At 38.6% G+C, this 12542-nt stretch overlaps 3 protein-coding genes across 4 annotated transcripts; all 3 read left to right on the forward strand.

Moving 5' to 3' along the window:
• Positions 1-971: 971 nt before the first annotated feature.
• On the forward strand, positions 972-6834 carry LOC104772824 (ARF guanine-nucleotide exchange factor GNOM). Of its 2 annotated transcripts, XM_087508460.1 has the most exons (4): positions 1002-1164; positions 1965-2829; positions 3108-4247; positions 4331-6834. In XM_087508460.1, exons 3-4 carry the CDS (start codon positions 4228-4230, stop codon positions 6726-6728), a joined length of 2418 nt encoding a protein of 805 aa, XP_087364586.1. In that variant the 5' UTR covers positions 1002-1164; positions 1965-2829; positions 3108-4227; the 3' UTR covers positions 6729-6834. The 2 variants fall into 2 exon arrangements, with proteins under 2 accessions (XP_087364585.1, XP_087364586.1); XM_087508459.1 differs by having other exon boundaries at positions 972-1164; positions 3108-6834.
• Positions 5595-8978, forward strand: LOC104772829 (uncharacterized). Its single transcript, XM_010497397.3, has 5 exons — positions 5595-7481; positions 8061-8160; positions 8267-8384; positions 8463-8558; positions 8671-8978. Exons 1-5 carry the CDS (start codon positions 7112-7114, stop codon positions 8806-8808), a joined length of 822 nt encoding a protein of 273 aa, XP_010495699.2. The 5' UTR covers positions 5595-7111; the 3' UTR covers positions 8809-8978.
• A 602-nt stretch (positions 8979-9580) lies between these two features.
• On the forward strand, positions 9581-12526 carry LOC104772835 (serine/threonine-protein kinase VIK). The gene is made up of 11 exons (XM_010497401.3): positions 9581-10261; positions 10378-10452; positions 10724-10840; positions 10929-11023; positions 11117-11237; positions 11310-11389; positions 11477-11536; positions 11620-11741; positions 11837-11922; positions 12019-12134; positions 12213-12526. Exons 1-11 carry the CDS (start codon positions 9938-9940, stop codon positions 12337-12339), a joined length of 1323 nt encoding a protein of 440 aa, XP_010495703.1. The 5' UTR covers positions 9581-9937; the 3' UTR covers positions 12340-12526.
• Positions 12527-12542: the final 16 nt, after the last annotated feature.

The raw sequence follows: 12542 nt of genomic DNA on the forward strand, positions 1-12542 counted from the left end.
ATGATTGTCGAGACAATAATTTCTACTCTGATTTTGTATTATTACTGGAATGGCTTCGGCAAAACATTTGTATTGATTCTTCTTAAAGTGAAATAAAATTCTATTTTGTGAAAACAAAAAAAAAGAATTCGAAAACATTTTTTTTTCTTTTTCCAAAATGATGTCATTGGTTATATTTATTTACGCATAATCACTAATGATAAAAGTACCTAACGCTTTTCGTCCACAACCTATGAATGTAGTTAGCTATTTATTTAGATATTTTTATTATTGCATATGATGATGATGATGATGAATCATAGATTGATAAACATATTATATATAGATTATTAAATGATTGTTCATTTTTCTTTGACACTAATTAAACATGAAAGAGACATGTCCTTCGGGTGCAAGAATACCTAAAACAGAAAGCAAGAAGTCATAAATATCTTATGATTATAAAATGTTTATTGGTGTATACTAATTCCTTACATAGTTTTATGTTGGACAAGTTAGTAGTAATTAGGTTTACTTATTTTTCGATTATAAAACTCTAAAAAGTATTGTCTCCCACTAATCCATAAGGACAAACTGGCAAAAGGCAACCACCTCAACAACATGAAAGAAAACGAATTATTCAACTTTTCTACAGAATTTATATATAATATAATTTATAAAAACTGTATAGTAGTATTACAGTTGTTTGTATCATATACTTTTCTAAATAGAATTTAATACGATTTGATTTTTCCATTTTTTTGAAAATGACAAAAAGTGATATGATTGGACGAAAGAAACAAAACCAAATTATATAGTGAGGTGAGTAAAACAAATATCAAGTCATGCACTAAGGTTCCATCAATTGGGCCCGTATCTTTTAGTATGAGTTTGTCACAGGCCCATTTGTAGTATATTAGGGTCATGAAGTAAAAGCTTTAGATATTTTTGGGGATCTAAAGCACTAAATATCATGAATTACAGACCCTTCTAACTAGAAATATGGGTATTTGGCAAGACAGGGGTGTTTTCGTAAATTCGATCACTTACTTTATTGTTTTTTCTGCTTTCTCTCTTCGCCTTTGCTCCCTTCCCCGAGATTTTCCGATCGTGCTTTCCTTAAAAGCATTTCTGTTACACGTCGTCGGAGCCCGGCGACAGATCTCTGAATCGCTGGAGGAAACAGTAAGTAAATCTACAGATTTCGTTTCTTTAAACTTCTTCTTCGAATACTATTTTTTTCTATCGTTCCTTCGTTGTGGCATTGATGCTCGTAAATCTAAGTCAGAAGTTATCTTATTCAGTTTTTGAACTAGATTGCGTCGAACGAGTTTTCTTCTTCTTGTTGATTCGCATTGCTGTTATTTTTTCTATCTTATGAGATTTAGCGATACCTGTTTCGAGTTCTCTCTCTCGTGTTGACGGGATTTTGCTCATCTGAAGAACCCTGAATAGTTTCGGAAATTTCGTATGGTTTCTTGACACTGTCACTGGTCTGCTGAATTGTCGCTAAGCTTATTCCATTGGAATTAGTGTCTCTTAACTCTATAAGTTGCTGATCTTATAGATGGGTTTAGAGTTATCAGGTTTATTGATATAACAAAGAGGTTACAAACTTTGCTATTTAGGGATTTGTAGGAATTGCTTTTTTTTTGGGGCTCAAAATTGTTGAGATTAGTTTCGTAGCTACTCATAAACTAAATGTGATTTGGAATATCTGCAACATAAGTTACTACTATGGAAGAGGTTACTCTGAAAAATTATCAGCATGGTTCAGATTCAGACCTTTATGTATTTCTTTGCTTGTGGTTTATATGCTTCAATCGAAGTGGCTAGATTCAGATACAGCTTTGTACTTTTTGATTAATCTCGGGAATGTATGATGTGAGAATTTACGAGATTGTCTTTCTTAATAGCTCTCTAAATGAGTTTGTTATCTGTTTAAAATAACACTTTTAATCTAATCTGGTTTTTCTTTTGGCCAGAAATGATCGAGTTTGGCCTCTCTCTGTGAAGGGTATATCCTCTGGCTGTATCCACCTTACATTCTGCCAGGAAGATCGTAAGCATCGAAGTGCCTTGGGCTCTGGCTGAAGAATCAGAACAGATTAAATGGGTCGCCTAAAGTTGCATTCTGGAATTAAGTCCATTGAGGAAGAGCCTGAGGATTTTGAGAGTACTGAGTCAAGCAATACAACCACTTTAGCATGCATGATTGATACGGAAATTGCTGCTGTTTTAGCGGTTATGAGAAGAAATGTAAGATGGGGAGGTCGATACATGTCTGGTGATGATCAACTAGAACACTCGTTGATTCAGTCACTTAAAGCTCTTAGAAAGCAGGTGTTCTCATGGAACCAGCCATGGCATACGATTAGTCCTATGTTGTATCTTCAGCCCTTTCTTGATGTGATACGTTCGGATGAAACTGGAGCACCGATAACCAGTATTGCTTTGTCATCAGTTTACAAGATCTTAAATCTGAATGTAATTGATCAAAATACTGCAAATATTGAAGACGCAATGCACTTGGTAGTTGATTCTGTGACAAGCTGCCGATTTGAGGTGACAGATCCTGCATCAGAAGAGGTTGTACTAATGAAGATCCTGCAGGTTCTTCTGGCATGCATGAAAAATAAAGCATCAGTTATGCTAAGCAATCAGCATGTATGCACTGTCGTCAATACTTGTTTTCGTGTTGTCCACCAAGCAGGAATGAAAGGTGAGTTATTGCAACGTGTAGCTCGCCACACCATGCATGAATTAGTAAGGTGTATCTTCGCCCATCTCCCAGATGTTGACAGAACAGAAAATACACTAGTCAACAGAGCTGGAAGCATCAAGCAAGAGGTATGTTATTGGGGTCCTTGTTATTTCCTTTACAGTTGATTAAAGTCTGTTTGGTGTGCAAGTTTATTGTGGGATATCTTCTTTCAGATTTTATTTTCCTAGTGTGAGTCAAAGAGCACTATTAGAACAAGAAGACTAGCAATTCTGCATATAGTAAATAATTCATTTGTTACGGAACAACTTTCCCAACAGATGCGATTTTATGCATTTTTCTCTTGTTTTCATATATATATCACTTATAGTGGAATGAGTACTAATGGTATATTGTATGGTTGCAGAAAGCTGGAGTAGACAACGATTATGCCATTGTGAGTAAACCAGTCGAGGATGGAAGTGGCAATTCCGAGTATGACACTGAAAATTCTGTGGCAACTTTTGCATCTGGTGCTCAAAGTTTGATGGATGATGGACCAGTTGGGCCTGGAAGCAGAAAGGCGGCTTCTCCATATGATTTGCATATAATGACAGAGCCATACGGAGTTCCAAGTATGGTGGAAATATTTCACTTTTTATGCTCTTTGCTAAATGTGGTTGAACATGTTGGGATGGGCTCCCGATCAAACACCATAGCATTTGACGAAGATGTGCCTCTGTTTGCGTTGAATTTGATAAACTCAGCCATTGAACTTGGTGGATCGTCAATCCGCTATCACCCAAGATTGTTAAGCTTGATTCAAGATGAGTTATTTCGTAACTTGATGCAATTCGGCTTGTCAATGAGCCCCCTTATTCTTTCGATGGTTTGCAGCATTGTGCTCAATTTGTATCAACATCTACGTACCGAACTCAAATTGCAGCTTGAGGCATTCTTTTCCTGTGTGATCCTAAGGCTTGCTCAAGGAAAATATGGTCCCTCGTATCAGCAGCAAGAGGTTGCTATGGAGGCTCTTGTGAACTTCTGTAGGCAGAAGAGTTTTATGGTGGAGATGTATGCCAATCTTGATTGTGATATAACTTGCAGCAACGTCTTTGAAGAGCTGTCCAATCTTCTATCGAAGAGCACATTTCCTGTGAACTGTCCTTTGTCCGCAATGCACATTCTTGCTCTGGATGGTCTAATTGCTGTTATTCAGGGAATGGCTGAGAGGATAAGTAATGGATTAACTGGTTTGGACTTGGGTCCTGTCCATCTTGATGAGTATACACCTTTCTGGATGGTTAAGTGTGACAATTATAGTGATCCAAATCACTGGGTTTCATTTGTACGCAGAAGAAAATATATCAAGAGAAGGTTAATGATTGGAGCAGATCACTTTAACAGGGATCCAAAGAAGGGGTTAGAGTTTCTCCAAGGGACACATCTTTTGCCGGACAAACTTGATCCCCAAAGTGTAGCTTGCTTTTTCAGATATACTGCTGGACTTGATAAGAACCTTGTTGGGGATTTTCTTGGAAACCATGACGAATTCTGTGTTCAGGTACTCAATGAATTTGCTGGGACTTTCGATTTCCAGTACATGAATTTGGATACTGCACTCCGACTCTTCTTGGAAACTTTCAGGTTGCCTGGAGAATCTCAGAAAATACAGAGAGTGCTTGAGGCGTTCTCTGAAAGATACTATATGCAGTCTCCTGAGATTCTGGCTAACAAGGATGCTGCTCTTGTGTTATCATACTCTATTATCATGCTTAACACTGATCAACACAACGTTCAAGTAAAGAAAAAGATGACAGAAGAAGATTTTATTCGCAACAATAGGCATATCAATGGAGGAAATGATCTACCTAGAGAATTTTTGTCTGAACTATATCACTCCATCTGCAACAATGAGATCAGGACTACTCCAGAACAAGGTGCAGGCTTTCCTGAAATGACTCCCAGCCGTTGGATTGATTTGATGCATAAATCTAAGAAAACTGCTCCGTATATTATGGCTGATTCAAGGGCTTATCTTGACCATGATATGTTTGCCATTATGTCTGGTCCAACCATTGCTGCCATATCAGTCGTTTTTGACCATGCGGAACATGAAGACGTTTACCAGACATGCATTGATGGATTCCTGGCTATTGCTAAAATATCTGCCTGTCACCATCTGGAAGATGTGCTTGATGATCTGGTTGTGTCTCTCTGCAAATTCACAACTCTCTTGAATCCATCATCTGTTGATGAACCCGTTCTCGCATTTGGTGATGACGCAAAAGCAAGGATGGCTACTATCACTATTTTTACCATTGCAAACAAATATGGAGATTATATACGTACAGGTTGGAGGAACATCTTGGACTGTATCTTACGGCTACATAAACTTGGACTTCTACCAGCTCGTGTAGCCAGTGATGCAGCTGATGAATCTGAACTATCATCTGAGCAAGGACAAGGAAAGCCTCTCGCGAATTCCCTATCTTCAGCTCATCTACAGTCGATGGGAACTCCGAGGAGATCTTCCGGATTGATGGGAAGGTTTAGTCAGCTTCTCTCACTTGATACAGAAGAGCCAAGATCACAGCCTACTGAGCAACAGCTTGCAGCTCATCAACGAACACTTCAAACAATTCAGAAGTGTCACATTGACAGCATATTTACCGAAAGCAAATTTCTACAAGCTGAATCTTTGTTGCAGCTTGCACGTGCTCTCATTTGGGCTGCAGGTAGGCCACAAAAAGGAACCAGTTCTCCTGAGGACGAGGATACTGCAGTTTTCTGTCTGGAATTGCTTATCGCAATCACTCTTAACAACAGAGACAGGATTGTTCTCCTTTGGCAAGGTGTCTATGAACATATAGCTACAATTGCTCAGTCAACGTTGATGCCATGCAACTTAGTGGATAAAGCTATTTTCGGTCTACTTCGGATCTGCCAGAGACTACTTCCTTATAAAGAAAGCCTAGCTGATGAGCTTTTGAGATCTCTTCAGCTTGTGCTGAAACTGGATGCTCGTGTTGCGGATGCCTATTGCGAGCAAATTGCAGTTGAAGTCAGCCGTCTTGTGAAAGCCAATGCTAATCACATCAGGTCTCAGGCCGGATGGAGAACGATCACATCCTTACTCTCCATCACAGCCCGGCACCCAGAAGCTTCTGAAGCAGGATTTAATGCGGTATCCTTTGTTATGTCTGAAGGAACTCACCTGTATCCAGCCAATTATGTACTGTGTGTTGATGCTGCGAGACAGTTTGCTGAATCACGTGTGGGACAATCCGAACGGTCTATCCGTGCCCTCGATCTAATGGGAGATTCATTAGAATATTTGGCAAAATGGGCTCGCACAGCTAAGGAAAACATGGGAGAAGAAGATTTCGGGAAGATGTCACAAGATATTGGGGAAATGTGGTTTTGGCTTGTCCAAGGACTAAGAAAAGTGTGTTTAGTCCAGAGAGAGGATGTAAGAAACCACGCGTTACAGTTGTTACAAAAGTGTTTAGGGGGAGTAGATGGGATCAACCTAAGTCATAGCATGTGGTCTGAATGCTTTGACAAAGTAATCTTCACGGTATTAGATGACTTACTTGAGTTAGCTGCTGGGTCACAGAAAGACTATCGAAACATGGAAGGCACATTGCTTCTCGCGATCAAACTCCTCTCCAAAGTGTTTCTTCAACAACTCCAAGAGCTATCACAGTTATCTACCTTCTGCAAACTATGGCTCGGTGTCCTAACCCGAATGGAGAAATACATGAAAGTGAAAGTAAGGGGCAAAAAAAGCGACAAGCTCCAGGAGTCGGTGCCAGAGCTACTGAAGAACATATTGCTTGTGATGAAGACCAAAGGCGTGCTTTTGCAAAGAAGTGCACTTGGTGGAGATAGCTTATGGGAACTAACATGGCTTCATGTTAACAACATTGCTCCATCTATGCGACTAGAGGTATTCCCTGATCAAGAATCAACACAGCTTGACGATGATGAAACCGTCTCTAACGGCTTATCTTCTCCTGAAACTGGCACAACTGGTTCGTGACCTTATATATGACTGAAGTGAAAGTGAAAAGCATTTTATGTAACCTCTCTACGTATTTTGTAATATATATGTGTTTCTAATCCAGATATCAGATTAAGCCCCTCCATTAGAATGTTTCCAGTTCCACTCTGTTGAAATATGAAACCTTGGAATGAGGTAGAAGGTTTTAAACAAATGTGGGACCCACCAAAGGAAAAATATCAGCGGCTTCAGCTGCTGCTTCCACGAGTTTTTTACTACTCGTTGAGTCGTTTACGTTACGTCGTGAATTTTCCCAAAACTGAACTTTTCCCGAGAAAATCAAAAACCTAAGCAAAGAGAATCGTTCATTTCTCCGATTGATCTCTAAGAAGAGTGAATAATAGAAAGAAGAGGAAGTTCAAATGGAGTCGCTGATATATGTATCTCCTTCTATCATACTTCCTCCGACCACCACTACTACGATCTCCGTTTCGACTTCACGATCAGTATCGATTCGTCTTCGTCCTTCCTTTTCCGGACTGTGTAGCTCCGGTAGACGAGTTTCGATTTCGAGAAGGAGACTGTTCGTTAGCTGTAGATCGACCGGCGGCGGAGGAGGATCAGATAAGCTTGGTGGCGATGAAGAAGAAGAGAGCGAGGAAGTAGAGCGGGCGCTTCACTTGGACGGTACGATCCCTGGGACTTCCGATGAGTTTGTAAGGCAAGTCTCGTCTCGTGCTTACGAGATGCGTCGGAAATTAGAGCAGACGTTTGATTCCACCAGCTATGATGGTATAATCTCTCAATCACTTTGGTTACTCATCGTAGCTCCTGAACTGAGGCTGCTATTGCGATTTTGTGCTCTGCGCTTTCAATTTCTGCGTTTTATCTTTTTAACTTGATATTTCCATTGAAGCATATGCCAATGTAACTTGATACATAGTTTTTTTTTTTTTTTTTTTTAAGTTTCTCTAGAAAAATCTGGTAATTTTGCAGTAGTTTGAATTCCTTAGTGCGTTGTCTTCGTTAACAGGAATCAAATCGTTTTGTTGAACAATGCCAGAGGTTAGTCATAGTGTCACACACAGCCAGTGAAGCTCTCTAGGAGAAGAGGGCTTTTTAGCTGTAACTATGATATGGAAAAATTGTTTATTTCTAGTTTCCATAACTTCTTTCACAACACGGTTTTATCATCTCATCTTTCCCAGAAAATGCTGATGCATAGGAATATCAAAAACAGATTTATAGGATGGGAACATAAGTGGTCTAAAGTTTAGGATTTGATGTTGTGTTCCTCTACTGCTCTGTGTATCTTGCTTTGGTGATTTCGTTGACTAACCCTCTCTCACTGTGTCTTGGCAACAATCTCAGTGTTGGAGTCCAACCCATGGAGAGGGGACTCGAAGCCTGTATATGTACTAACACAGAGAGAAAACCAGATCTGCACCATGAAAACAAGAACAAACCACAGGTTCCAAACTCTATTCCACTCAAGCTTATTTTTACTAGCATTAGTTTTTTTTTTTTTTTTTTTTTATCTCCCTTGCATAACAACAATAGCAATCCGTTTGTAACAGTGAAGTAGAGAAAGAGCTTGGACTGTTGTTTCCTAGTAGGATCAGCAACCAGAAAAAACAGTCTAGACCCAAAACTAAATTTGATATGCTCGTTGAAGACATTCGAGATGGAGTATTGGTAAGTAATTTTCTATGAATCACTTCCAACACCCTATTGGAACCCACTAAATGTGATATAAATCTTTTATCTGAAAAGGTATTTGAAGATGTGAATGAGGCTGTTAGATACTGTGACCTATTACAAGGTGGAGGAAAAGGGTGTGAAGGCGTCGCTGAGATTGAGGCCTCATCTGTAAGATTATGCGACAACGATATCATCTCATTCTATAAATTTGTTGCCTTGGAACATTTGAAATGATCAGCTTTGTTTTGTTTTTGTTTTTTGTTTTTTTGTTTTTGAATAGGTTTTTGATCTTTGCCGGAAAACAAGGTCACTGGCAGTGCTCTTCCGCCGGGGAAGAACTCCACCAACACCTCAGACGTTGGAGCGTAATCTGGGATCTCGTAAGCGTTCTCTTGAGGACTTGAGGGATGGTAAATAGCTTGTGAAACAAGTGTAGGCCACCTTACATTAATTTATTATACTTGTATATATTATTAAACTGTAATTAACCGTGTGTGTATATATATACATATTACTTGTGCTCCATACTGATATTGCTCCTCATAATTCTCTTGAAGCTGTGCTTCTTTACTTGAAGGCTTCTCAAAAGCTAATCCACTAGTTTATAGTTCGGATTTTTTGTTTTCATGTATAAACAAATAAGTTGGTCAAGTATGATGATTAGCTGACAAAAAGACCAATGCAAATTGAAATTTTTAACATGAGAAATAGTGACTTTTTTTTGTTCACAATAAAATAAAAAATAGATGCCAAAGGCATATATACGTGTGTATGTATTAATAGAAGTCATGTGATAGATCATAGATGTGATTCCATGTTATCCGGATCGTTGACTACTACATTTCATAGAGACCATAACGGTTATTATTATATGATCCATAGTATTTTTGTATTGATTTGTCAAACTTAAAATTTATGAAATGATATGTATTAACTTAGCACTTTGATTTACTTATGTTTTCTTAACTCAAAAAGGGTAAAATAATCAAGGTGACCATTCTTCTTTTCAATTTTAGAACATTGTATTATTGTAAGAATTTACATCAAATATTTGTTTTTTTTTTTGTAATTTTCTTCAAAATTAACCAAATTCAAACTAAATTTACATTATTCAATAAAATTATGAAACTTTCTAAAGAACTAATCACATCATTGATCCCTTTGATTCCTTCCCTAAGTAGTAGGCCTTCTTAGTCGGTCACTAATAATAAAAAGGACCAAAAGAGAAAAGTCAGAGATAACGGTGACAGAGTTTTAAAAAACTCACTAAAATAGACGGAGGAAAAAGTCATCAACTTGACGGCTAAGTTAACGGCGGATGATCTACGTTCACACAAGCAAAGGACATAAGAAAACAAGAAATAGAATCGTCTCTCTCTCTTCTCAAATCTGGTTTTCACAGTAAAGAATTTGATTGATTCCTCAATCACGCGGTAGCTAAGATCACTGTGTGATTCGTATCGCTCAATCGAAACCCTTTTGTCGAAAATCTCAATCTTTTTTTTTCTTTTTCTTTTCTTCTCTCAAATTAGCTGAATCGGGTTGAGATGAGCTCTGATCCACCGGCGGCAGGAGACGGTGGCGAACAAGCCGCTGCTGCGGGAACGAGCGTGCCTTCACCGTCTTCATACGACAAGCAAAAGGAGAAGGCACGTGTGAGTAGAACATCTCTGATTCTGTGGCACGCTCACCAAAACGACGCAGCTGCAGTTCGGAAACTCTTGGAGGAAGATCCTTCTTTGGTTCACGCCAGAGACTATGACAAACGAACGCCTCTCCACGTTGCTTCGCTTCACGGTTGGCTCGATGTCGTTAAATGTCTCCTCGAGTTTGGTGCTGATGTCAACGCTCAGGATAGATGGAAGAACACGGTAAATAAAAAGGCTCTTCCTTTTTGTGTTCCTCCCTTCAAATCTCTCAACTTTGTTGTGATACTGAATCTGAAAATTGTTTCTTTTTTGGTTTGGTTTTTTGGGTATTTTTGAAGCCTTTGGCTGATGCAGAAGGAGCTAGAAAGCAGAAGATGATTGAGCTGCTGAAATCTCATGGCGGTTTATCTTATGTGAGTTTTTTGAAATTTCTTTCTGATCTTGTAATGTGTATAGCTTTAGATTAGACATTGTCCGTTTTGTTTGATTCTTTATTTAGGGTAGGTAGTGTGATTGCTATTGAATATGAGAAGCTCTAAATCTAGGATATTTCATCTTCTCTCTGAAGTAGCTGCTTACTACAGTGTTGTTCGTTATACTTGTTTTTCAGAGATTCAGAGAGGCACTTTAGTGTTTCAATTACTCGTCCCGTTTTGTGTCTTGCTGAGTAAATTCTTGATGTAGGGTCAAAATGGAAGTCACTTTGAACCAAAGCCTGTGCCACCACCGATTCCAAAGAAATGTGACTGGGAAATTGAACCTGCTGAGCTCGATTTCTCAAATGCCGCTATGATTGGAAAGGTGTGTATTTCAAGCATTCTCTGTGTTTAGTTCAATACGATGTAGTTCTTCTTTTGGCTGATTGGAGGTTGGTCTCATGTTCTTTTAGGGTTCCTTTGGTGAGATTGTGAAAGCCTATTGGAGAGGAACACCAGTAGCTGTGAAACGTATTCTTCCATCTCTTTCAGATGATAGACTTGTTATGTAAGTTCTTATTACTCTCTCTCTCTCTTATATTTCATTTGCTCTTACCTAAGTTTCTTGTGTTTCATAAGTTCCATATTTGCTGTGATGCAGTCAGGACTTCAGGCATGAGGTTGATTTGCTAGTTAAGCTTCGTCATCCTAATATAGTGCAATTCTTAGGAGCTGTAACCGAAAGAAAGCCTCTAATGTTAATCACTGAATACTTGCGCGGGGTAGGTTTTCGCTATCATCTGTCTTTTATCTCTGCAGATTCATTTCTTGGCTAACTAAATGATTCATCACAGGGAGATCTTCATCAATACCTCAAGGAAAAGGGCGGTCTAACTCCAGCAACTGCTGTCAACTTTGCGTTGGATATCGCGAGGTACTTGAAGTTTTAACATTCGAGATATCATGTGAAATTTTGTTCATCATAGTTGGCCTGAGTGGTTTACAAAAATTGTTGTTACAGAGGAATGACATATCTTCACAATGAACCAAATGTTATTATTCACCGAGATCTTAAACCAAGGTAATCAAAATTGCTTCATAGAGCCTCAGTTTCTTACTTCAGATTTGCTGTTTGTAAACTGCTTCTCGCATTTTATATTTCAGGAACGTTCTTCTGGTTAATTCCAGTCCAGACCACTTGAAAGTTGGAGACTTTGGGCTAAGTAAACTCATAAAGGTTCAAAACTCTCATGATGTCTACAAAATGACTGGTGAAACCGGAAGCTGTAAGTGTTGGTTTATAGTAAAAGCTGATGTCATCTCCCATTTTTGTTCTTTCATTTCTCTAACTTCACCACCTTTGTCTGTGCAACAAAACCAGACCGGTATATGGCTCCTGAAGTATTCAGGCATAGAAGATATGACAAGAAAGTTGATGTCTTCTCCTTTGCAATGATACTTTACGAGGTACTAAGAATCTGAACTAGAAATTTTTTTCTATTAGTCTAATAAACAGAACCAAAGTTCATTTGAACCTTAATTTAATCATCACATTCTATCCAGATGCTTGAAGGAGAGCCACCGTTTGCGAACCACGAGCCATATGAAGCAGCCAAACATGTATCAGATGGACACAGACCTACATTCCGTTCCAAAGGATGCACACCAGATTTAAGAGAGTAAGCAAAACCCAAGGCCACATGAATCAGCGTTAGTCTACATGTTAACTAACTAACCAGTGTTCCTTCTCATGATAGGTTAATTGTGAAATGCTGGGATGCGGACATGAACCAAAGACCGTCGTTTCTGGACATCCTCAAGAGACTTGAAAAGATCAAGGAAACTCTACCATCAGATCACCATTGGGGCTTATTCACTTCATAATACACCAAATCATTATTTATGAACAAGAACAACCAGAAACAAGAAAGTGATATTATTCTGTTTGCTTATTATTATTTCTCTTCTGTTTCTTGTCTTTTTGTAAAGATTGCTTCTTTTTCATATTTTCATTTGTTTTACAGTAAACGACTTACTACAAGAGTGTGACAAAAGAGCTTTTGTTGTTCCATGGATTGGATTGAATT

The sequence above is a fragment of the Camelina sativa genome, chromosome 3 (genome assembly GCF_030686135.1).
Source record: "Camelina sativa cultivar CO46 ecotype springtype chromosome 3, ASM3068613v1".
NCBI lineage: Eukaryota > Viridiplantae > Streptophyta > Magnoliopsida > Brassicales > Brassicaceae > Camelina > Camelina sativa.